This window comes from Carettochelys insculpta, chromosome 3, assembly GCF_033958435.1.
Source record: "Carettochelys insculpta isolate YL-2023 chromosome 3, ASM3395843v1, whole genome shotgun sequence".
Taxonomy (NCBI): domain Eukaryota; kingdom Metazoa; phylum Chordata; order Testudines; family Carettochelyidae; genus Carettochelys; species Carettochelys insculpta.
In genome coordinates, this window is record NC_134139.1 from 89,249,594 (window position 1) to 89,276,320 (window position 26,727).

General features: G+C 43.0%; 1 protein-coding gene across 2 annotated transcripts in view; it reads right to left on the reverse strand.

The window, feature by feature from the left end:
• Positions 1–26,727, reverse strand: part of TULP4 (TUB like protein 4) — a 247,965-nt gene that overhangs the window by 187,644 nt on the left and 33,594 nt on the right. For both annotated transcript variants that reach the window (XR_012645013.1, XM_074990303.1), the window contains exon 2: positions 11,446–13,686. Coding sequence is in view for 1 of the 2 variants with exons in the window: in XM_074990303.1 (XP_074846404.1) it covers positions 11,446–11,697 (252 nt within the window). In the remaining variant the exon portion in view is untranslated. The remainder of the gene's footprint in view (positions 1–11,445; positions 13,687–26,727) is intronic.

Consider the following 26,727-nt stretch of genomic DNA (forward strand, 5'->3'; position numbering starts at 1 on the left):
CCTATCTAATGTAATCCAAACTGACGGAAATTTCAGTTGTGAAAAAAAATCCCTTTCAGCACGTGTAAGAAAATAAGTAAGTAGAATAAGCAAGTAGAATGTAAAAGCTATAGGTACATATATGTGAATACGCAATATAAAAAACAGTAACACATTTCAACATTTTTAATGCGATGGATGGGCCTGAGACCCAGCAGCCAATCATGCTGCACCCCACTTTTGAAATTTCAGGCCCCTCGCACTTTGCACGCCCCGACTTATAACATGCATTAACTACTCATGCTAAATAATCTGTTAGCCCTTGAGTTTAGCTGACACTGAGGTTTTCTCTACATTTAAGCTGCTATAGCAGCAGTACTGCAACTGAACTGCCGTAGGACTACAGTATAGACATAACGACAGTAGGGCTGCTCCCATTATTGTAGTTATTCCACCTCTCCAAGAGGCAGTTGTTTGATCGACGGAAAAATTCTTCCACCAAGCTAGCACTAGCAACACCATGGGATTGGTTGGCTTAGCTTCCAAAAATTCACACCCTGACAGACACAGTTGGGTCAACCTTACTTTTTTATACGAGACTTGGACAGAGACCCTGAATAGAAGCTCTGTGTAAGCTGAAATGCCTGTCTCTCACCAACACAAGTTGTTCCAGTACAAGATATTACCTCATCCACCTTCTCTCTATAAACAACAAGAGCTATAGTATCTAACACAATGGTGCCCTAAGCTGCTACTGTAATACAGATAATAATAATTATTATGGTGGTTAAACCAAACTTGGAATTATTTAAATCAACAAAATTTTGATTCTTTAGTAAATATAGTTTAATAACCTAGTTGTCTATGGCACCTGCAGTGTGCTGTGCCACGGCTTAGCTGGGTGTGCTATTTATATACAACATGGAGACTTTAATCATCTGACTATATACACCACTCTAATCTAGTCTATTACTCTACATTCCAATTTGTTTAATAATATAATAAGCAGGACAAATTCTATTCACAATAACGCAGTTATAAACCTGAAAACTCTTTGGAAGGCAGTGGGATTTACACTGTAGTAATAGGACAAAATACATTCTAGTGTGAAACAATCATTTGCATTTTGCATCCATGTTGAAATATGCTGCTTTATAGTATAAAGTCATCTTAGGATATTGATCTCATTGTGATGTTATGTTCCTCAATACACAAAACCAAGCTGTTCTTCCCAATGTAAACCACATGACACCGCAGCCCTCCTACAAAAGCAACTATTCCTGGTCAGGTAAGTGTCTGGAAAGTAAAAAAAACAATGACTGAGATAAAAGGAGATTGTTTCTTCCATGTGTGTACGGAAGTAATAGTCACACAAGGAAAAAAGCCGTGGGAAACAATTGCACTGTCAGCACATTAGACCCCTTAGTAGGAAAAGTAAACTAGTATTTTCTTCACGAACGAAGTCAATTCCATTATTTTATTTCTACAGTACTTTTCATCTTAACATGGAAAAGGATGGAGAACTATACATGATACTCTCTTGGCAAGGAATTCCAACTACAGTATCTTGACTCAATTTTAACAGTTAAAACTGCAACCTGATTGTGAATTTCTACAAACAAGTGAAACATTAGTTTCTTCAATTCAACCTTTCTTTTTGTCTGCTTTTGAGAGGGTAAAAAAAGGAATGTTCTATTTACTTAAATCAGTACATATCCAAAACAATATTTATCTCCCCTCAGAAGTTTAAGCACGCACATAAAGATGTTGTCAGAAATCAGTTGTGTGTGTTGCCCAAAAACAAGTCCATAATTTTTCTGTCTGTCCTAGAATAATCCCACTACACTTGACAAGCAATTACTGGGTAATTACACTGTGAAGTGTTTATCATTTTTAATGGGCGTCTTATCCATTATTTTAATCATTACCACAGCTCATAAACCTCATTTCTCTGCCATTTGAATGTGCAATGTAGTTTGTTTATATTTATATTCAGATTCTACAAAGTTACATACGCAGGTTAGAAGTGACCTTTGTCATCTAAATTCTGAGAGCCATCACATCAGCCATCTGGTACTAATCTTACTAGCATTATAGATGGCCCCCTAATAAGCCTCCTTAAATAAATGGATACTGTAATACAGACAAAGAAAATGCATGACCCTAACACATATTTCCACAAATCTTCATTGCAATTTAAGTGATAGGACAATGTCAACCTGCTTAAAAACATGTTATTTCTAAAACCTGATAACCCTATTCTCAAATCACATAACTTCTCTACTTCCTCTCCTCGGATACTTTTCCATGTGAGCATTAAAAACTTTTTTTTCTTTTTGGTGGGGGGCGGAGAGGAGGGGTGTACCCGGTATTTTTAAACCAAAAAAAAAAAAAAAAAAAATTTGCCTAGGCCACCAACAGTCCACATGAAATATGATGGGGACCTAATTCATAATTTTTGAGCACTGGAGGTTGGCAATGCTGCAACAGGGCTTGCCTTATTGCCAGTTTGTGGGCTCTCCTGCTGTTGGCACACTGGGCCAGAGAATCTAAAGATCGTGAAGACAACAGATTCACCCCTACGTAGAATATGGCAGCATGACACGCCCTTTCCTTCACAAGAGTATCTTACCTGTGTGAAGATCCAAACTAATGAGGATGTTATCAATTCAGGGAGAATCAGCTCTAGGCTCTTCAAAAGAGAGTCTTGATTGTGGCATCAATAGCCAGAAAACATCTGAACTTGCAGAGATGAGAAATACAGAGTTTATGGAGGGGCAGACGGAAACAGGCACACGAAAGCTGTAGAAATGTTAAAATGCATGATGGCGGCAGAATTTTCAGAAGGGTCCTGAAAGGCAAAAGCTGACATGACTCAAGAAGAGGTTCAAGTACACGGAAAGGGAGACAACAGTTGGAGGGAGTCAAGCCAGGTAGAATTAAATACACAGGACAAGGAACGAAAAAGCATTCACTGGCATTCGCTGCTTTCTTGGGAGTGGGGACATGGTCACTGCTGCGCTATTTAACAACTGAGGCAGATGAAAATGAATATAGCACAAGTTAACTCTCCTAATAAAACAGGTTTTGGAAAGTATTGCTTACAACTGCAATGAGAATGTCCAAGCACGTTACTAGGGAGACCAGCTTGCTGAGAAGAACAAGCCTCTGCTTGACTCTGGCAGCATGGAAATCCAACAGAAGAGAATTAAAACAGCTTTTAATTTTTTAAAGTCCATCTTAAGGCACTTTAGAAACCTTCCAGGTCAGACTGCAGCTCCTGAGCAAGGTTCAAGCTGTGCTGAAAGCCCGGGGCGGGGGAGGGGAAAGGAGAGAGAGAGTGCACATACGTGTGTGTGCTACCATCCCAGAATACATCCCTCCTGAGAGGAAGCATAGTACTGTAGGTCACACCAAAAGGGCAACTGTGCCCACCTCCACTGGCAGGGCAGACACTTGATCTACTCCCCTACAAGCTGCCCTTCCCTCTCCACCCCAGAAGTACTCTGGCTCCCTCGGCTTCAGCTAAAACAGCTCAAGGAATGAGCTGATGATGAAGAAGAGACCCTCCTTACTCCCCAGCTGCACAGCTGAGAATATTAGAGCCCCGAGGCAGCCCTATGGTTCATCCCAATTCCGAACTATTCACACTCTAGGACTGTTCTATACGCTAAATTTACAGGTTCCAAATTTCAACCCTGCCCAAGGCCGAAAGCTTATCTTTTCCTGTCAGTCACAACAGTAATGCTTGGACTCAAAAATGCCAATTCTAATTTTAAAAGGACAACTTAACATTTATACTCTGATCTAAACAATGGTAACAATAATAGGTTAGAAGTAACACCTAGAATTACTAACACTGAATAATATCAGCAGAAAATTATTTTCTCTTATTTTCAGTGTATTTACTTTGTGCATGAAAACAGCCCTTTGCAAATTTTCAGTTCCCTCTCATTTTGGGTCCGTCAAACAGCAAAGAGAGAGGGTTTTGGGTTTTTTTTTTTTTTTTTTTTTAAACACTATTTTTAATTGGGAAAATATGATTCTAAAACCATAAAAATTGGCCAGGAACTCAAGGGGTGGCATAATAGCTGAAGCAATATTTAATTCAGCTGATCATATATCCATTTAAACTATGAGCATGAAAAATACATTTCACTCCAGAGTTCTGATGAGCAGGGATTCTCTCCTACTTCTCAAAGCACTAGTGTGAGAAAACAGGTGCAGGTTTTTTTTTTGGTTTTTTTTGTAAACTAGAATTTTTACAGCTAGTTAAAGCCTCTCATGTGAAGTTAATTACTTCTGATATTTTGAAAGAATGAGAACAAATGAGTTGGTCTACTGAACACAAACAGTAATTTTTGACAGAAGAAAGTGTAACCATCTAACAGGGGGTCTACATTCACTGTATAGGCATGTACTTATTCTCGCTATGTTTTAAGTTCTATCACACTCAAATGTTACTGAAAATACAAAATTTTAATAAATGTATTGAAATTCACTCTGAAATTTGCATATTTGAAAGAAAAATCTGCACAGGTACAAACACAACACAAACCTGTTTTAGAAGAATATAAGAACAACTGAATGCAAGGAAATTCACCAGACTCTCCTAAAACAGGCATAATGGGATGCGTTAGGGCATGTCTCTCCAGCAGCTCTGCGCATACTTCCCAGCATCAGGAGACAGACATATGCCAGCTCTGCTCAAGCTAGTGCACTAAAAATAGCAATGTTGCCACAGCTTACAAGCCCTCCCAACCCCATGAATACATGTGGCTTGCCCAAGTCACCAACACAGCCAGGCCCGCCGAGAGAGGTGCCAAAGAGGACAGCTGCTCTGGGTCCCAGCGATTTACAATGGCAGCAGGGAGAGGGGAAAGCTGCCACTAGAGCAGCTAGGGCAGTGCCTGGGGCCACAGGCCTTTTAAGTCAATGCCAAACCTGTGGGTAGAGCTGAAGGACTGGCTGTGGGAGGCTAGCCCCCCATCCTCAACGCTTCCACCAGAGGCCCACCCTTTCTGGGGCCCAGAGCCAGCCGCGCCACACCAGGCTCAGAACCCAACAAAGTCCATCAGTTGCCCTGCCACCACTGCACTGCTATTTTTAAACACACTAGATCAAGTAGTACAGTCATACCCCAAGATACGCCCCTTCGGGCTACGAGAATTCAAGTTTATGAGCAGCTGGATTAAGGACCACTACTTCGCCTTACAAGGCATTTACTAGAGTTTACAAGTGCCTCAGCAGGACGTGGACACCCTGCGGCTGGAGAAAGTCAGCCCATCCTGGCTCTGCTCCTGCTGCTCGCTCCTCGGGCGGCTAGGAGCCGCCTCCACCTGCCCTGCACAGCTGTGCCTTGGGTGCTGCTTGCAGCCTGGTGGCGGTTTCCCAGAGTCCCCAGCCCAGCCTTTACCTGGGGCTGGGCTGGTCTCCGCCTCGGCGCTGCAGCAGCGGCACGCCTCAGCACAGCCAGCGGCCGCGGGCTCCCAGGCTCTCCTGGGAGATGTGGCTGCTGAGCGCACAGTCCATCTGAGCCCCGCCCCTGCCGTTCTCTCCCCGGGCGGCTAGGGGGCTACCGCCACCTGCCCTGCGCAGCTGTGTCCTCTGCCAGGTAAGCGTAACTGGGTGTAAATTTTGGGGCTCAGGAATGCATAACATTTTTTCCCATAGAAATTAACGCTAATTACATTTTCGACTAAGAGGAGTTTTTCAGGAACGAATTACCCTCGTAAGGCGGGGGAAGACCGTACATGCATCTGTCTTCCTGTGCTGAAGCACGCACACAGATGCTGTGTGGACATACCTTAAAGGAAGTAGCAACAGGAGTGCTCTGTGGTCAGAGGAGAAGTGAAGGATATTCAGCATGGTGCATTTTGATTCTTGGAGTGAAATCCCACAGAAATCAATGGAAATTATGCTACTGATTTAAATGAAGCCAGGACTTCACCCTTGGTTTTCAGATTACTGCAGAATCAAAAGTAAGGGTAATATTTTCTGAAGCGCTCAGTGTTGGCCTAAAAGTGTTCCTACCAAAGTCAATGGTAAAATTCCCACAAACCAATGGAGGTTGAGTTAGAATCACACTGAGCACTTCAAAAAAATCTCACCATTAATTCCTTTCCACATCTGGAGTACATTATATTTATATACACTAGCAAATTGACCCAGTGCTGCGCTGGTATTTAAGTGAAATGTGGGTTTTCTCCCCAGCCCAGCAGGAGTGAGGGGGCTGGAACTGGGGCCACATCTTATTTTTCCACCACTGGCAACAGGGGAGCCAACCCAGAGCTGGGGCCAGGTCCACGGCTTTTTTCCAGGCACTGCCATAGCAGCAGTGTGCGGGCTAGAGCCATGGAAAAGAGCCGTGGCCCCAGCACATCAGCAGCGGGGGAGGATGTGTGTGGGGGAGGAGTTATCTTCCCCAGCTGCGGGGCCTAGCCTAGGGTGGGTTTTCCCAGCATGAGCTTGGGTGGGGGGAGGGCCAGGGTTTGTGGCTGCAGTGTCTTGGGAGAGGGGGCTAATTTTGTGGGGGAGTTGCAGGACTTCCCCTGCATGACCCTGTGGCCAAGTGCTGGGCAGGGGAGAGGAGCACTTACATCTCCTGGCAGGGTGGAGAGCCCTGTCTTCATCTGGCCACTCTTTTCATGCTTCAGCTACCTCCAGCAGTCATTCTGAAGTACGGCTGCTCCCTGTACTCACTGCCCCTTGTGATGAGTCTGGAGTACGCCTCCCTCCTGTAAGTGCCCCTCTGTTTCCATGTTCTGGGAAACCCTGGGATTTCAGGTACTTCCCACTTACTAGGAACAACTAAATCCTGACCTCGGTTAAAGTTAGTGTCAATGGGAGAAGCATACCAAATTTTGTGGCTGCAGCTCCTGTGGTTTAAGTGGAGTTCTTGAAGACACATAGCACTGACAGATGTGCTCTAAACTATATAATCAATGTAATTTAAGTCCCCTTTACAGTACCATAATGATGTCAAGAAGCTCTAGAGTGAGAATCAGGCCTGGAAGCTTTATCCCAAGGTAACAAAAGCTCTGTTGAAAAACAAACCATTTGCACATGTCGACATCTGCAACAAAATGTGGGACCAGTCGTTAATTATACACTTTTTTCTTATCCAACTGTGAAAACATTAGATTGCTAATCAGAGTAAGAGGACCAACACTCCGCCGTTTCAAATTCTATCAATTGTCCTTAAATCTCTGGTTACCTTGCAGTAGAAAATGTACAGAACACTTCCAGAACAAAGGGCCTTTCCATATCCAATTGCTGTGCAATTCCAGGAGTCATTGAAGCAGTGAGTAAATCAATCACCCCTCTACACACATCAGTAACCTGTTAATAGAGACTCTCTCCATGTGGTCAGTCTCATCACTAACAGGAACACTAGGACAATCAGACAGAGAACACTGTATATAAAAAAATAGGTTTTCAAGTGAACATTTTCAGCAATCATCAAAAACAGCTCAAAAAACATGGCAATGACATCCAGTTTCTCTGTCCTCCTTCTCGTATTCCCCTGAAGCACAGTGCTACATTTACCATCTTACAATCCCTCCCTGAATAAAAAGCAGAAGTATTGAAACTCTAGGGTAATTTGCTGTGCTAATAAAATATTGAGGAAATTAATTATACACAGATCAATGGCATTTGGCTATGTAGGTTTTTGCTTCTTACACTATTCGTTCCAGGAATCTGTACGTTTATAATTCACTAAACGATAAAATTAAAGCAGCAGTGCACATCAGAACAACAATAAACTTGACACGCAGCACTAACTTTATCCCAATGAGCATATTTAGAAAAACATCTATCACCACCAACAAAGGACAAGATTACAACCAAAGGGCAGGACAGCAAAATTCACAGCCATCAAATCACAATGTTCATGTATTAGGTGCACAGACTTCAAGTCAATCCCTTCCTACCATGCGAACTTTGTGCATCAGCTGTAGCTTTAATTAGAGATGGGCACAGTACGATATGCCTCTAAAATCAGCAATCTGCTCACTGTGTAAGGAAGAGGGAAGAGAGAGGAGAGCATAAAAACATGAGAAGAGAAAAAATATTTTGAAACTGAAAGGTTTCCAAACACTCCAAAAGGTAGGGCTAATGTCACAGACTGCACCCGCAATCCCACTTGTACACTTGAAGAACTTCTTTTGCAGAAGGTTTCATAGTACTTACAGCCATACATCAACTGAAGTAATATCTTCCAAATAAAATGTATTCCACATGCTATATAAATATTATTAAAGAATTTCATTTATTTAAAAAGTGGGGCTAAAGAAATCTAACTTTTGAGAGAAAATAAGCAGACCTGTAGCACCTGAAAGACTAACAAATTTATTCAGTAATAAGCTTTCATGGGTTAAGATCCACTTCTTCAGATTATTCAAGTAGACAATTAGAATCCAGGGCTTATATAATTGGGGGGAGGGAGGAAGGAGGAAAAAATGGGTCACCTGTCACTCGTAGGACCAGTAGATGAAGCAAATTACATTAAGTAGGATGGGTGCCATTCCTGCAAATATCGAACGTGGGGAAATTGCCCTTGTAATGCATAAGATAACTGAGATCTCTGTGAAGGCCTAATTTAAATGTGCCAAATTTGCAAAGAAGTGGTCTTACCCATGAAATTTCATTACCTAATACATGTTAGTCTTTAAGGTACTACAGGACTACTTGATATTTGTGAAGCTACAGACTAAAACAGCTATACCTCTATTGAAACGAAAGTTATTTTGTATAAATATAATCCTAAAGAATGTAATAGTGTCAAATAGATCTAGTACATCTACAGGCTGGCTAAAATACCCTAAAAATTATAGAAAAGATCTCATTTTCCATTCCATCCTATAGCATTTTAAAATAATATCTTAGAGGCCTATTGGTTTCATCTCTAGGCAATTTAACAAAACTTCCCCATAAAAAAAAAAAATTCAGACGGCCAAATGCAGCAAATCTGGCACAGAAGTTCCCATGCCAGGTAAGCCAAGTGAGGCAGCTTTCGTTATACTCACATTTGGTGTAGTGAAGCAGCAGGAACTTCTAACAGACAGCCACTGAATCAACAGAATCCTAGCTGCTCAAAGGCACTTTCTCCCCAATTTCCTGTCAAGGCCAGAAATTTCTAATGCTGCTCTGCCCCCTCTTGTAACCCAAAACATAGAAATAGAGAGTTACAGACTCTGTGCGTTCCCAGTCATTTGCTCAATTTCCAGCACCAGGGAGCTCTGGCCTTATTTGAACTGCACAATGCCAATGACAAACTGGGCCCAACACGTTTAAGATGCCAAAGCAGAAAAGTATCAGAAGGGTAGCCGTGTTAGTCTGTAGCCTCAAAAACAAGAAGTTGTGCGGCACCTTATAGACTAACAGATTTTTGAAGCATAAGCTTTCATGGACAAAGACCTGCTTCATCAGATGCAGAAAAATTTACAAACGAGATCTGTTCCTCATTTTCTTTGTGAGTTTCTGTAGTGCCCACTGACAGATAACCAGGAGAATGGTCTATTGTTACTACAGCTACAATCAAAATGAAACAGCCCAGAGATGCAGAAAGAAAATATTCCACCACAACCATTTGGGTAAATAAAGTGAAAATGGCCAAACAGAGTAATTCAGAATGGAGGGAAGATGTGAAATATCAGTGTATTCTTCATTTAACTAGTACATATCGAGGCCTAAGACCAGGTTTCTGTGCTTGTTCTTGAATTTTACTGACTATAAAAAACAATGTCCTGCATAGTTTCAAATGTTCCCTTTGTGCAGCCAGGGAGGAACTCAGAAGAATGAGTGAAAAGGAGAAAACCTGGGCAGTGCAAGTGATTTTCATGTAGCAAGCTGAAAACAAAATCTATTTGTAACTGAAGTCCATATGCATGAGCCTCACACTAAAATCCTGGAAAATCCCCTCAAAAAAGTCTTGCTCCTGATTTTATGGATCAGCCCTCACCTCTAAATGTTAAATTTTAGAAACATAAATGTTTTAATTTGCTTTAAAAGAAAAACAGTCATTCATCTTTACATGCTTTGTCCTTCAACATAACAAGAGCAAATGAGTCTGCTATCTGTGTATTAGTGATACTTGTTAACTTGAGCGCCAAGAACAGTTAAAATAGCTTGATATATTAGACTTTAGATTTTGGAAATAACTGTTGGGGGAGCAGTATTCTAAGAGTGGAGTTTCCAGTTCTAGCCAGTGGACGCTTCCTGCTGTTACCAAATCAAAAAGCAAAATTATTAGCAAGCATTAGTCTATAATTGAAAGCTCTTAACACTTTATACTCCGCTCTTTGTACCCTTGGGCATCAGTGGCCCACGCGATATCATTTGCCCAGCAGGGACTACATAGGGCAGGATGCAGTGGCACAAATAAAGGCCAGAAAGAGTGGTGTTTCAGTTATGCATTCCCCATCTTTACCAAACAAAAATATCCTGTTCGCAAAAGATAAATGCAAAATCGCCAGCGCCCTGAGAGTAAGGGTGATACTCTTCAGCTTGGACCAACATGAAATTTCCAAATAGCCTCTCTACATTATTCTGTGCATCCCCACCCAATTTCCATAACCAGTTTCCAGCTGGTTGTTTTGTGAAGCTCTCACTCATCATCTCTCACTCAAATCTGCTACAAGGCACATCAGTTTGTAGTTTTTAGGACAGGAATCTGCAACCTGCGGCTCCGGAGCCACATGCGACTTTTTAAAGGACTCGTTTGTGGGTCCCGACACTAACTGCAAAGATTAAAAAAAAAAACAAAACACCTTCCTGATTATTTACAATATTTTGCTGAACATCTAAAAGCTCAACAATGAACAATTCCTATCTACATAGCAAAAAACGTGATCTCAAAACACTGGATAGCTCCCCTATATGTGCAGTGGGATATGCATGCGTGCTGTTCTTAAAATAGGAGTTACAAAACGTATAGTTATTTATTAAAGGCTGTCCCATACTCACATGCATTGCGGCTCCTAAATCACTGATTTTTTTTTTTAAAACAGAATTTGGAAAAAAAGACTCTTCTTGCTCTTTTGGTTGCCAACCCCTGTTCTAGGAGACTGCCAAACGCCATCCTCAATAGCCTTCCTTTTCAAGCTTCCAAATAAGTGTTAGTATAATGTAAACCATCACCGCAACTACAGCCTTTAAATCATCACAATCCATTTATTGCACTAGCCTGGAGATTAAAATATGTTGGGGGAAAAGGAGCGAAGAAGCAAACAAAAATAAATTCAGTCCGTGCTGTGTCCCAAGACCTTTTCTCTCCATAGGCCTAACCAACAGTCCACTGAAGTCACTCACGAGACTTCCATTGACACCAGTGGGATGTGGATCAGGTCCCAATGCCTCTCATCACACCAATTTTTAAGTAGAAATGTTGCACCCTCCATTTTACTGCCACCACAGAGCCTTGCTTTAAATTCAAACCTTATGAATGATGTGTAGTTCCCTTACCTCACTGTTGTGGCCCCTTAAATTGAAGTTGATCCTCTGGGGCGTGTTCCGATCTCTCCGACAGTGGCTGGAGGTGAAAGTCACCCCGACAACTCCTCTGCCATTGCCCGTAGCAAGCCAACCTTCTTCATAATACCGCCTTCTGCACACTGGTTTCTCCTTCTCACTTTTCGGAACTCGACCCTTCCAGGAGAGGCAGAGGATGTTGGAATCGCTGCAAAGAACCGGCCCATGTTCCACTGCTGCATACATGCTTTTTTTTATTTTTAATTTCTGACATAAGAAAGTAATGTCGAGTGCACAAAATTTAAATCTTTTTTGATTGATAAGACTGACCTGGGATAAATCATTGGAGGGGAGAAGATGGGTCAGTATTTATAAATATCCACCAAATGCATAGTGAAAAATTCCTCTATAAAAGACAATGGCAGTCGGCTAAGAAAAAGCAACACTTAAAAAAAAATCTGGTTCATTTTGTCTTTGAGTCATTAGAGTGAGGGTGCACTTATCCTTTGGAGAAACAGCTACTTCACAAGAGGAGCTCAAGAAGTGGTAAGTTGTCTTTTTGCTCAATCTGATATAATCTTTATACAGCCTGAGATTCCAGTTTAGTGTAATGCAATTCCAGAGACAAAGAGTTGCAAATGTGTAGGTTTCAAGTAACTTAAGGCTTTAAGATTTCCTCCAGTCAGATTTTCTTCAAAAATTCAGTTGCAGAAATTTAAACGCACACATACATACATACATACATACACACACACACACACTAGATATATATGACATTCGACTTTCCTAAACTGCCCTCTGGCAAAACTTCTTCACCAAGCAAATTTCTGCTGCTAAAGCTGAAAGAGATTGCATAAATGGAAAAAAAGGCACACAAACCGTGCGAAATAACAGATCCAAGTTTGTGCAGGAACCACCGTGCCAGACCAGATGGGAAATCCCCCCAGTACTAAACTACTTGCTGGACTCAATGGTTTTTGCAATCCAAAGCCAGTCTTATTTTCATTGCAGCTCTTCTTTCCACCAGAGACCCAACACAACCTGAACTGTTTATCATGCTATCTTGCTTGCTTTCCCACTTCTCACTGCCACAAGGGCATGAAAAAGAAAACCTCTTTTCATTTAGCAGAATCAAAAATAGCCTAAAAATGTAGCTTTCAAAGCAGATAAGTTTGCCTCAGGTGAACCATGAATCTCTCCCCTCTGGAATAGGGCTACACGTCAAGTTGTTTTTCCTTTTCCTTTTCTTCTACAAAGGATCAAACTTGTCACCCTGCTGCAGAAACAAAATGCCAGAATTAAAGCACATCAAGAAAGCCCTCATTTGTAAATGTTCTAGGATTTGAGGGAGGAAGAAGAATAATTAAACAAACAAAGAGAAGCAGCACTACAAATCCGACTTCCCAAATTCACTATTTCCCTAGATATTTTCCTTCCTTGTTTGATGGGCTCCTTCCTTCTTGAGGCTTGTCTAGAGCTCAGATTCATAGTTCCAAAAGACCACATTTGTGCACATGAAGAAAACATACACAGTGTTCTGATGGTTTTAAATGAATAATATTTATGAGTTTATACCATACTAAGCAGAGAAAAGAAAAGGGCAGGAAAAATTACTTTCAGTGACCAGGTTAACTTGATACAGAAGATGAGATTGGTCAGTTCAATGCCCAAACTTGTCCCATTGTTCCTAAATTTACTTTCTTCCAGTCATTACCACACAATAAACAGCCACTATATTAGTCCAGTGCATTAAACTCAGTTACAGTTTACTGAAGTCAATGCAAAAAATGTGCCAAAGACAGTTCATTGCTCCTTTAGCAACAGCTAAGTCAGTTTCCTCCCCCAACTGTTTCCTTCTCAATTATTCCTTTAACTTATGGAGGTATTTGTGAGGCTTGTTCTGTGCAGAGGGTGTTTTTAATTCCTTCTCTTGCACATCTTTTCACCTGTGAAGACCATGCACAAAGTGGAACATTAGTGGCAGGTGTCTTTCCTTGGGCTCTCAACCTTTGTGCTGTCAAATTGCTGCATCTGGTTCTGAAGTTAATTTTCATCAATTGCAAAACTCCGAGGTGTATGGAAGAGTAAGTCTGTGTGGCCGTGGAGATATCTGGGTATATACATACAAGCTCACTCAGCCTTGTACTTGGAACTGCATCTGCCTTTTCTGCTTCACTATGGTAGTCTAGTAGGATATCTGTTTGCAAAGCCTTGACATCCCGGGCTCTTCCAATTCTGTAAGATAAAGCACACACAAAAAATACAGTGAAAAAACATAACCAAAACGCAATGTAGTTTGAGATACAGACAAGTAATTATGGCACTGATTCAACATTATCATTCAATATTTTATACGTAAGTCTACATATATTTTATATATAAAGTGTACAGCTTTTTTTCATTCCAAGTACCCCAAAGATTTTCACTGTCTACACGCATACAAAATGTAGTGAAATGCAACCAGGTCTGAAATGGAGAGGGAGCAATTAACTATTACACCACACTCTTATACTAGAATTGAGGAAAAGAAGAATACTGGGAGGGGAACAAAATTATTCTTACTCTTATATTAAAGAACCAATGCTTCTTTTGTAAGTGCAGAAGAGACTGAAGTAGGGATTTTAAAAAGATGTTACCTATAATAGAGACATTATAAACTACAGGGCACAAAATGCCATTTACCTGCCTCCCAAAAAATGAAGGGCTAATTTAATCCCACTCGAACTTAATTTGCGATTCCAAAAAGTCTAAGTATTGCCAAACCTGATACCTAAAATCTCAGGTAAATACTAGTGAACTTTAAAGACAATTTATGTCTTGAACTGAAACGATTAGATGTCACCAAACAAGTATACACCTGAATTAGGGAGGAACCAAGTAATTAAATTCAGTTTTATAAAGATCAGCACAGCTATTAGAGGCAGGTATTTAATGTTTAAAATTTAGCGTCTACACTAATTGTGTCCTCTTTTTGGTTCAGAAATCCACTAGAGAAAGCATTATAGATGGAAAGATGATCTTGCCTGCACTACACATTAAACTAGTAGTTCTCAAACTGTGACCCACAGGCCAGTTACAGTTCAATCAACACAGAGCTGCAGTCCATGTGGTATCCTCAGGGTCACACACTGGGGTACATCCTAGGGAACACACCGCTGGACACATATGTACAGTTGCCAGTTTTCCAGCTGCACAAAACCAACTGCTCGTCATGCCCCTTCCCAAAGACTGAACCTCACACTCACTCCAACCCTCCTCCCTCCACCATTCACTCTCCTGCATCCCTATTCATATTCACTGAGCTGGGCCACAGGGTTAAGGTACAGGATGCAGTGAGGGCTCCAGCTGGGATTTAGTGTCCCCTCTAAAGTGAGCACTTGAGCAGTCACCCCAGGAGAGAAACAGGTGCCACCCAGTTGATTAGCAGAGCACCCCCAGCTGGCCACAGTCATCAGCCTCTGTTTCTACTGGTAGTGCATATCCACATATGCGTTGGTGTACATAACAAAATTTATTCTATCCATGGATCGAAAAAACTAGAGGGAATACTGCTGGGGAGGCGGCTCTAGAGTGGAGCTAGAAATGTGGGGTTCCATGAGCAGGAATGGGTTCCAACCAGAGGTAGGGTTTGACATGCAGAAGGAGAACTGGTCTCTGATTGTGTGGCGCTTATCTCAGGTGGCCAGCAAGCTCAGATCCTGGGCAGAGGGGCCAGGGTTGCTGCACACTGCCTGTGCCCAGAAAGCACCACACTGCAGCTCCCACTGCCTCCTAGAGCCAAGTGCTGAGTCAGCAGCTGGAGTGGGGGCAAGGTGCAGAGCCCCAGTGACCTTCTTTGCACCTAACAGCTGGACATGATGGCTGCTCCAGGGAGCTGTGCTGGAGCCAGGGCACTGCCTTAGCCCCACTGTGCTGTCCTTTAGACTTTTAGCAGCACATTCAGCTGTGCTGACCAGAGCTGCCAAGGTTCCTTTCCAATCAGAATGCCCGGTTGAAAACTAGATGCCTGGCAACCTTGCGCATTAAACTGTGCTAACACCACATGCAGAACAATTTCAGTGAATGGGGTCTAGCATGGACACATAAGAATCAACAGCATCTGGCAAAGAGGTTACAAATCTATGCTTTGGACAGCCTGCTGAGGAGGTGGAGTAATTTACAACACAATTTGGCTAACATGCTTCTTAGGAAAAGTCTGTTCATGTCAGTCAGGAAGATAGTACGAGAAAACAACTGGTGCTGAATGTGGTGGTTGTGAACACTTTTTTTTTTTTTCCATAATAGCATGACAAAGATTTTTTAAAAATACACTGTTTTCTGGATTTACAGTGCTTGTGAACCAGATGCTCAATGAAACTGGTATTGAAGATAAACTCAAGAAAGAATTTAGGAAGCAAGGATTTCAGAGAGAAACTCTTCTGCTTGCACTGTAAACAATCCTGATCTTTGAAATGCTGAATCAGAACTGCATGGCCAGTCAGGCTTTCCCTAACAGGCAAGAGATCTGAATTTAACAGTATTCCTTTTGCATTACTTTCTTCAGTTGACAGCAGGGGCCTGCATTATGCTGCATGTCTTAGCAGATCATAACTGGCAGCCAACAGAACTGCTTTTAATATGCTGCAAATGGCATTACTGAAACAGAGACACAACTAACACTTACGATAGCACTTTTTGAACTACATGAATACCATGTTCTAAAACTGGATTTTCAACAGACAAGCGTGTATAACCTCATGCAGGTCTTTCATGTAATTCCTTGTTTGCTACTCATACAAAAGTGTTTTGTTTTTTTATATGAGTCTCTCTCTCTCTCTCTCCATAGTTTTTTTCCCATTAGATTCCCCACTTAAGAAACAAGGCTCACTTGGTATCATCTCTTCCACAGCTAGAAACTCATGTCTAGTGCCTTATATAAAAGATTCTGACTTCATTAGAGAATCAAACAGAAGGGAAAGTTTAACGGCAAGGAAGACAAAAATACCTGAAATAACTGCAAAGGGGGTACAGCAAGAAGAACCTCAAGGTTGCTTGCAAGTTCAAGCACTCAAATGATAGGAAACACCAGACCTCCAGCTGCCCACATGCCTAGGGTGACCAAGCGTCCTGAATTGGGTGGGACGGTCCCATATTTGGGATGCCAAAAAGGCATCCTGACTTATTTTTTAAAATGGACGAACTGTCCCGTATTTAGGTCCTTGGGGGCTGGGGGTGGGGCCAAGAGTGCCTGTAGCTGCCACTTTCCCAGGGCTCCGGGCCCGGAGCGCCCACAGCTGCCGCTTCCCCAGGTCTAGGGGATGAGGATCGCCAGCTCCCCGAGGCTTGGCGCAGCCAGGAGGAGCCGCCCCTCCCTGCCATATCTTCCTGTACCGTACTTGAGACAGGGAGATGTGGTCGCCCTATGCAGGGCCTTCATTCAGCTCCTTCATACGTATGCCATGTCATACAGTTTTTAATTAAGTGACCACATAGCATTCAACCCCAAAGTTCAGGCTGAACCTCTCTCATCCAGCACCCTTGGAACCTAACTGGTGCTGGACAAGAGAATTTGCTGAACCACGGGAGATCAATATTGTCTGCTAGCATTACCAATACTTCCACTGCTTACTGGGCTCTTAGAAGACATATGGGGTAAATTACAGCTAAATAATAGCACAAAACATGGAGAGCCAGGACTGGTGGCTGTAAACAAACTTTATGGGCCCACACGAAAGCTGGCCACACCCATCCTGCTAACTAAAATCATGCCAGATTACAGATGCTGCCAGATGAAAGTTTCAGATTAGAGAAATTCAGCCTGTATTTCTGCCTCATTTAGTGCATGTGCATGCAGGTACATATACATAGCTCCCTTGCCCCCTCCACTACTCCTGCTTCTCTCCCCACTGCTTATCCCTAACTTCTCCTTCCTGACCTCCAGACAATTGCAGAGAAAGTCCTACTCAGCCCCTACAGCCTTGGGCATGGCGCTTGCTCAGGATGCTCTGTGGGGATGACACATATATAATTTGGTTCCACACAACAGCCATATGGCACTGGAACATGATTAATACAGACATGTTGTTTGGAGAATTTAGTGGCCAAACTCCAAGTCTCTACTCAGAATGTAAGATTTGCAACTCTTCAGATGCTTATAGTAGGCCAAAGTCTTAGAAAATTTTCAGGAGCAAAACAAAAGGCAAATCCCTGACACTAAGGTCACCCTGCTGCTGAACATCAAGTCCCTGCTCCACAGTATTGAAGTGCTATAACAGCTCAACAAAACGGTTATAAGTATTTGGTTTGGACGTGCTGGTTTTATGTAATTATTTTTAAAGACAAACCCCCCAGACCCATTCTCCAAAATGCCTCAGCTATTTTAGCTGAACCCTGCCCAAAATTCAGCCATAGGAGGACACCGGCATACATAATTTTTTACCACAAATGTTTATGTATATAAGCAACGAAAAATAAGGTCTCATATTGGAAAGAGTCAGGTACCCTTAAATGTCAGCACCACCTCCTGCACTATGGATAGCAAAAAAACTGCAGCACATACACCGGTGAAGGATTTTATCTTTGGTCTCCAATGGATTCGTTCTCATAATTGGTCAAATGTCACTGCTTAGAAAAGTTCACTGGTCCCAAAACTATTTATACCTTCTAGTACTGACAGACATGATGGAAGTGTAATTGAATAGTTATACCTTCCACAGGCTCCCTCCTTCAAGTATCCAACAGAGTCTTATAGTGATGATATAACATCTACCATCACCCAGAGAAACACATCAGGCTGGAGAGGAAGGAGGGAAGTCCAATATTTTCTTCATTTGAATGTATTGGCCAGTCTAGCGCCTCATGAACTTTGTCTCTCTCTCCTTTTTAGGACTAAACAAAACATTTTAACATGGAGATCAGGCTTTTCTTTCATTATGTAAGGCTGAATTACTGTGCATTTCCATCTCCCAACTGCTTCCATTTACTTGTACCAACTATCAGTATTAAGCAGAACTGGACAAGCAGAAAAATATTCACTTCCTCTCATTCATCTTTTGTCAAGCTGTCTCCCTTTTGTCAACACAGAGAACTCACGAACAGCCAAGTACACTGATACCGCAGTGAGCTTTACACCACTTTACATTTATTTCACAGTTCTCAAGCTTAAGGGCTTTGAAGTAAGAGTTTATCTACACTTAAAACACTCTCTCCTAAGTATAGAGACTACCCACTTAGAAATGAGGAATTCTTCCCTCAGCATAGGAAATCCACCTCCCTAGAGAAGTGGTAGCTAGGAGGATGGAAGCATTCTTCTGTTTACCTCACACTGTTTACACAGACTTAAATTGTCTAAGCTATGCTGCTCAGAGATGTGGCTTTTTCACTCACCGACAAACAACAATAAACTGATCTCACTTTCTAGTGCTGACCAGGCGGATGTCTCTTAAGACAAAAATGATATGGAAAAAGCAGACAAAGAGAATGCATGCTAATCTTAAATTATGAATTAATTTCATAAATAACAAGCAGTCCCATAGCACCTCAGAGACTAATAAATTTATTAGGTCATGAGGTTTCATAGGTAAGACATACTTCCTCAGATGACTGGAGCAGACAAATAGAATGCAGCATTTATATGGCGGGGGGAGGGAGGGAAGAAAAGGGTTATCTGTCACTAGTAGGGGCATCTGACTGACAGGTAACCTTTCCCCCCCACCTTTCTCACTCCCTCTGCTGTATCAACCCTGGATTCTATTTGTCCACTCTCTAAGGTGCTACTGGACTGCTTGTTATTCGTGAAGCTACAGACTAATATGGCTACCTCCAGTGACTGTTTAACAAAAAGAAGATTAATGGCCTCAATTTCATTGGTCCTGAACATCAACAAAAGCTGCAGATTTTCAACTTCTCTAGAAGTCGGGCCAGGGCTAAACCTGATCAAATTCTCTCTGCCATGCTAATGTTCAAGATTCCAGTGCAACAGTAGCTTGTAAGAATTTCCTTCAAAACCTCTACAAGAAGAAATATATCATACATCCACAGAATTTCTTACAACCCTCTATTAGAAAAGCAGGCCACAACCCAAGCTTAAACACAATGGAGATTGGGAGGGGTCACTCCCAAGGAACGCAGGATTTGAGCCCTGAGGATGTTCATTTAAAAGGATATCAGATTAAGTATAATTCACTAAAATATATCAAAACTTCTTGTTAACAACATTAGATTTAAAAAAAAAGTTTTCAATAAAATCAAATTGGTGTTTCATCTTTTTTATATTTAATTTCCCTCAGTCTGGGCATTGCATGTGGATGGCAAATTGAACAATCCTAACACTAAGGCCAGCCTCCTGCCAAAGTTCAACTCATTGTTCCAAAACATGGTAACAATTAGAGCACCTTGAAGAAAAGGGCATCAATGCTTAAAGAAAAAAAACACACACATAAAACAAAACAATACATTTTTCCCTAGCCTGGATCTTAGGAAAGGCTGATCTCTTTAACTGAAATTCAGATGAAGGCAGACACCTGGCATGAAAAATGTTGGCCCTAATAATTAAAGCTTGGCAAAATGTTAAGCAACTTAAAACAATATTATGTAATAAGAAGCGCTGAACAACCTTAATAATGGGCAGCATTATAACCAGTGTATAGTCACTGTAACAGTGACATTCAAATTATATATTAGAAGCAAGAGGCTAGGTCAATACAATGTTAACGTTAGAAATTGATGAAAAAGTAGAAGAAATTACATCAATTGTCATGGCATCCCTGATGTTGCAGCTACATTTCTCTTTAAAACCTACTAACTTCTGCGTACAACAACAGGCTTGAAATCTGGCAGGGAAGATTTCATGAGGAAAAATTTAGGCCATTCAAGTTTTTTTTTTAAAATTTGTACGAATTTTCAGATGTTTTTGTGGGCACAACTGGCAGCCGGGAGAGATGCACGTGGAGCATTACTGGGATGCTTTTCAATGAGACCTAGCGAATGGTGCCAAAAAACTAACATTTGACAGAAAAAGTTATTGCTCTTGTTTTGGGAACTAGAAGAGAACCTTGGAGCAATGGACATCCCAGGCAAGAAGGCTGTCCATAACTGAACAAAACGCAGCTCTGGCTCCAGGGGCAGCTGGGTAGATTCCTTTACACCTAGGACAAGCCTGTCCCCATCCCGATGAAAACAGGAGGTAGGGGGTTGATGAAAACAGCACATTTCCCTCCTGGGAGCATGGGGGAGTGGGGCAGTGGGGAAGAAAGAGAAGAAAACAACAGAGACCCCAGAGCTGCTTCTGCTCCAGCTGCCTTGGGCTGGCAGTGGGGGCTCACAGCTTCACACAGGAATACCAACCTCTCAAACTCACAGCTTTACTTAGCTGTAAATGGGTGTCCCAAAGGGGTGCGGTGAGGGCAGGGGTGGGGTTAGGATTGAGGACAGGTAACCCAGATGTCCCTACCTTCACAGTACAGTACTGGCTTTATTTATTTTGGTCTCTGCTGCTGCTGCCTGATTGCTCACTTCTAGTTTCATGTAGTGTCTGGTAGACCAGTCAGCAAGGTTCCCTCTAAGCTGCTGGGCCTGGAAGACAGGCGCATTCCTCCAGCCTCAGCAGGCCAGAAGAAGAATAGGGCTTTAGTGGCTGCAGCCCAAGGGCCCTCTTAGCCTGGGCTGCAGCCCCGAAAACTCCTGTCTTCAAAGCCAGCCCTTCCCGGTGGTTGGAGAGTTCTGGGAAGTGGCTCCACACAGTGCAATTCCTTCACCCACTGGCTGAACCGCGTCACTGTGAGCACCAGAAAGCTCTGTCCCCACACTGGAGGCTGTTGAAGAGGAAGAGGTATAGGTTAGATATTAGGAGAAACTACTTCACCAGGCGGGTGGTGAAGCATTGGAATGCGTTGCCGAGAGAGGTGGCGGATTCTCCAACCCTTGAGGTTTTTAAGTCCCGGCTGGACAAGGTCCTGGGCGGGATGACTTACTGGGGGTTGATCCTGCTTGAAGCAGTGGGCTGGACTAGATGACCTCCTGAGGTCCCTTCCAGCCCTGTGATTCTGCTCTGCCCCTGCAGCCCCCACTGGCCAGAAATCATGGGATGGGCCAGGGCCAGCTACTCCCCCTGCCCTCTACCAAACAGGACCTGGCCCAGACAAGCCCCCCACATCCCAAACTCCAGAGCTGAGTCTCCTCCAGCATCTTAAATCCTGAACTTCCTCCCAGATCCCACACCACAGTTCCCTACCTGAACTCTGAGCCCTCTCCTGTACCCTCCCACCCAGATCCTGCGCCCCCGTCCCAACCTCTTACCTTGATCCTGCTCCCACACTCCAAACCCTTTGGCCCACACCTGGAGCATCCTCTCACAGCCCAACCACCTTACGCTCAGCCCCACCAAGTGACCAGACCCTCCCCAGCCAGAGCTCTCATCCCCATCAGCCCTGAGCCCTCTCCCACCACTCTAAACCCCTCAGCTCCACTCCCAGTGAAAGTGGTCCACATGCACCTCATCCCCATATCGGTGCTCAGAACAAAAATCATTCCACACATGGACATAAAACAAAATTAGAAGGAACACTGCCAATCAGTCTGGTGTTTCATATCTTTGACGTTCCACTGTACCACCTGGCATGCCACAGTGCTTACCACACTCATGGTATATGCTGAAGGAACATCCCCAGCAAGTCTCCTTATGACATCAACTTCCAAATCCAGGAAGGAAATGTCCATAGCTCAGTGGGAGACAAATAAGTACAAACCTACGCAGCTGCGCACAAGAGGCAAAGTTTATCAGCAGAAATGGCAACTTGATGGTACTATCTGTCCTGATGAGACAACCACCTCAACCAGAAGCAAGAAAGCAGAACCACTGAACATTTATTCCGAGCCACAGTTACTGAGAGTTATCAGTAATCAACAAACGATTACAATGACATACTGCACATTCACATTTTAAAAGAAAAATTCAATAAAATTAAACTAGAAGAGTCCCACAAGGGTAAAATTTAATACAAACAAGACAATAAGATTGGTTGAAATCTCATTTTAAATTTTTCAGTGAAAGAGGGATATTTTCTTGCAAATATTCATCCCTTTTTCAAACAGCCCTAACACACTTGTTTTACACTCATTCCTTTAATTGTCTCCCCTTGGTCACTGGCCTCACTTATTTCCTGACTTCATCTTCCCCTCCATCAGCCTCTCACTATGCTATAGATGTCCCAAGGTAACCGCAAATTAAATAAATAAAAACACTTTCACAGTATAGAGTCCCCATTTGATACCAATTAAAATAAGAATGGGAACATCTGGAAAGAACTTTGTTAGTCTGTGGAAAGGGATGTTAATGGTGCTTGATTTCTAGTTCATGTGGTTAAATGTACTCTCCCCATTTCTTTGCTTTCTACTAATGCAGTCTTTATCACACAACTCAGAACTGAAAGGGACCTTGAGAAGTCATCAGGTCCAGTCCCCTACCCTCTTTGCAGGACCAAGCACTATCTGACAGATTTTTTTTCCCAAAGCTACTTGCCCCAGACCCTAAATGGCTCCCTCAAGGACTGAGTTCACAACCCTGGGTTTACAAGCCCAATGTGCAAACCACGGAGCTATCCCTCCTTAAACTATGTTCTGCAGAATACTAGTGCTCTGTGAACAACTTGCAGGTGTGCTGCAAATGTCTGGGAAAATACACTGATGGTACAGTAAATTCCTTACCCAGTACTTGTTAAACCAGAACTCTCAATTAACCAGCACCAGCCCCTGCCAGCTCCGCCCCTGTGGTTTTCAGGGCTGGAGCTGCCAACTCTCAGCCCCGGGCTACAGAAATTCCCCAGGCCCTGGCTGCCAGCAGAGCCCCACACCCCAGCACAGCCCGCACACCACCAGAGCCCTAGACTGCTGGCAGATCCCCATACCTCCAGGACACCAGCAGAGCCCAGGGCCTCCAGCAGATCCCCACACCACTGGCAGATCCCTGTTTGCTGGCATTGCCCCACAAATCTGCAGCGGAGCCCAGGGCCAATGGCAGAGTCCCATGCGCCAACTCAGCCCTGTGCCCCCACAGAGATCTCCCAGCCCTGGGCCTGCCAGAATTTCCCCCAAACTGGGTGCCCCGGCCAGCTCCCCAGAGCTGGAGCTGCTGGCTGGGCTCCACGCCCCAGTCAGCTCCCAGACACAGGGCTGGTGGGGTCCCATGCTCACCTGCCAGGGATCTCACAGCTGCCTCTCTAATAAGCTGCATTTTTTAACATCCGGCAACCTCCTGGTCCCAGGGTTGCTGCATATGAAAGAGTTTACTGTATGTATTTTCTGTTATTAAAACCAGATACAATGTTACTCATTGCTATGACACCTGCTTAAATTACTTAATTTTGTTTTTGCTGTATATGTTGCTCTTTGGGTATTATTTTAGTCTGACAACAATTTTTTTAAGACAATTTTCATAGGCGTTCTGTGGTCTCAAAAAGTTAGGAAAACAGTGTACTAGTGTAGGATCTGTGTTCTTTCAGGCAAATTTTAGAGGGTTCTTCCTCTTTCTACTGAGGCTAGGTCTACACTACAGGCCTTACAATGGTACAGTTATACTGTTGTAAGATTTCCAGTACAGCTGCTCTATGTCAGCAGGAAAGAACTCTCATACCAACATAGCATTATACACACCAGAGCGTTCATCAGTCAAACTTATGTTGGTCAGGGGCACGGGTTTTTCCAAGCTTCTGACCAACAAAAGAGCTAGCGTACATGGCAGCATCTTTGTTATTTGCAAATGGCCTGAACGGTCAGTGCAAAATGATTATGCAAATAAAACACAAAGTTCAGTGACTGGCATAATCGGGAAAAATAAACAGCTGTTACTAATAGATGATCAGCAGTCCTACATCATGGGCAGCAAGAAAATTCTACCCCCTCCTAAAACGTTAGCACACATTTAAACCAAATCAACCCATCATTTTGGAGCACCTGAAATGAACAATATCATAAGCAGTGTTCCCTGTTGAATTGCCCTATTATTGCCCTAGGTTATTTGCAGTGGAGATGACCCCGCCCCCTCCTCCCACACTGATGTACTATTTATTTTATTTTTTATAAACCAAATTCAGTTTTTTAGTGCACAATTCAAGCCTGATGTGGAATATCAGGGAGACGGCTATTTTTATGCATCCGACATGTACCTCAGTGCACCCGCTTGCTGTTATTCTGTCCCACTACATGGATTTAATTTAGGAAGGGAGTGCTAGGAGAACAAGCAGAAAATGAATCGACAACTAGAGACAGGTTACCTCCAAGGGAAAAAACAAGGGAGCAATGGTGGGTGATTCATGCCTGGCTCCAGACAGATTAATTTTTCCAGGGAGGGGTCCCCAGATCAAAAATAACAAGGAACAAGTGTTCTCTCAAACAGTAGGTCACAACCTACCAATGGGCTGCAGGAAGCGTCTACACAGGTCAGGTATTCCCTGGAGGCAATTCCTTCCCCAACTCCCATGCTCTCTCTTCACCTGGCTAGCAAGCAGCGACATGCGGGGGAGAATCCAAGCAGCAGCATAATGGAAGCAACACATTCAGCAGGGCCAGATTAACTTTTGTGGGCCCCCATAGGACCCAGGCTTAGAAACCAAGCCCAAGCCACCTTAAGCCCAAGGAGGAAGAGTTGGTGTTGGACAATTTTTACCCATCCCTCACCTCAGCCCACTCTCCTGAGCTCTTCAGACCCCCTGGAGGAAAATAAATTCTGCTCTGTTTGGAAGATGCTGGCTCTGTGTCAAACATGTGCTCGCACAGGCTCTGGAAAGGGAATGTTCCAAATCCACTGGGACTTGTGTCATTAATGAAACTGAAGGCCCTTGGTTTGAAGCCTCAAGAGCCAGTAAGAAAGTGGCTGGGGGGTTCTGCCTGGGTTACGCAAGGAGAGCGCTCGCCAGAGGCCACAATGGGTGCTGCTTATTCCACAGTTGTGGCCCAAAGCAATCCAGATTTGTAACACACCAGACAACAGCAATTCAGGACCATGCAGGCGTAAGGGGCAGAGGCACTAGTCACTGTGGCACCATGCAGGGTGGCTATTTTGTTTTGAAGCAGGATAGGTTGAGACAAAGATCTAGAGAGAAAGAGAGAGTGTGGCCCTTGCTCAAAGGGAATCAGACCTGCTCTGTCCATCATTTGTACAGAATTAATGAATCCCTGCATTAGGATCACTAAATCAGCCAAACCAGGGTCATTGTCCTTCCTCACACCCTTATTTTCTACCAAAACAAAAAAGCTGTCATGCAGCACTTTAACGACTAACAGAACAATTTTTTAGGTCATGAGCTTTCGTGGGACAGACCCACTTCTTCAGATCTATAGCCTTACCAGAAAGCACAGAGGTCCAAAAATTGTTATCAAGGTTGACAAATCAGAAAAATTGTTACCAAGGTTGGCAACTCAGACAAGCAGAGGAACAGGACGGGGGTGTGAGGTGGGGAAGCTAAGAGTTAGATAAAACATCAAAGTATGTAAAAGAGTCCTTAAAATGGGTCAAGTAATTGCTGTCCCTGTTCAAACCACATATTAATGTCTCAAATTTGAATATGAATGTTAATTCTGAGCACTTCCTCTGCAGAAGGTTGTTAAAGTCCCTTATCAGTAGAACACAAACTTTCCGGTCTTTAACAGAATGGTCCACTCCATTAAAGCGCTGGCTGACAGGTTTGTGTATTTGGAGATTTTTTACGTCTGCTCTACGTCCATTCATTCTTCATCAAAAAGTGTTTGTGGTCTGTCCTATATACATGGTGTGTGGGCATTTTTGGCACATGATTGTATATATGGTGTTAGCTGAGGAACAGGAGAATGTGCCTGTGATTCTGTGAATAACCGGGATAGGTCCAGTGATGGTATCGCCAGAATAGATATGTGGCGAAAGTTGGCAAAGGGGCTTGTTGCAAGAAAAAGTTCCATACTTAGTATTATTGTGGTATAGCCCTGTGGTTGCTAGTTAGAATCCTCATAAGGTTGGGAAGTTGTCCTCAGGAAAAGCAGGCCTGTCACATAGGGTCTTCTGAAGTGTGGCATCATGACTTAGGACAGGTTGTAGGTCTTTAATGATGCGTTGCAGTGGTTTGAGTGGGGGGCTGTAGATAATGAGCAGTGGTGTTCTGTTATTGGGTTTTTTGAGTCTATCTTGAAGTAGTTGGTTTCTGGGTATTCATCTGGCCCTGTCGATTTGTTTTTTTACTTCTCCCGGTGGGTAATTAAAGTTTATGAATGTTTGGTAAAGATCTTGTAGTTTTCGGTCTCTGTCAGTAGGATCAGGGTAGATGCGATTGT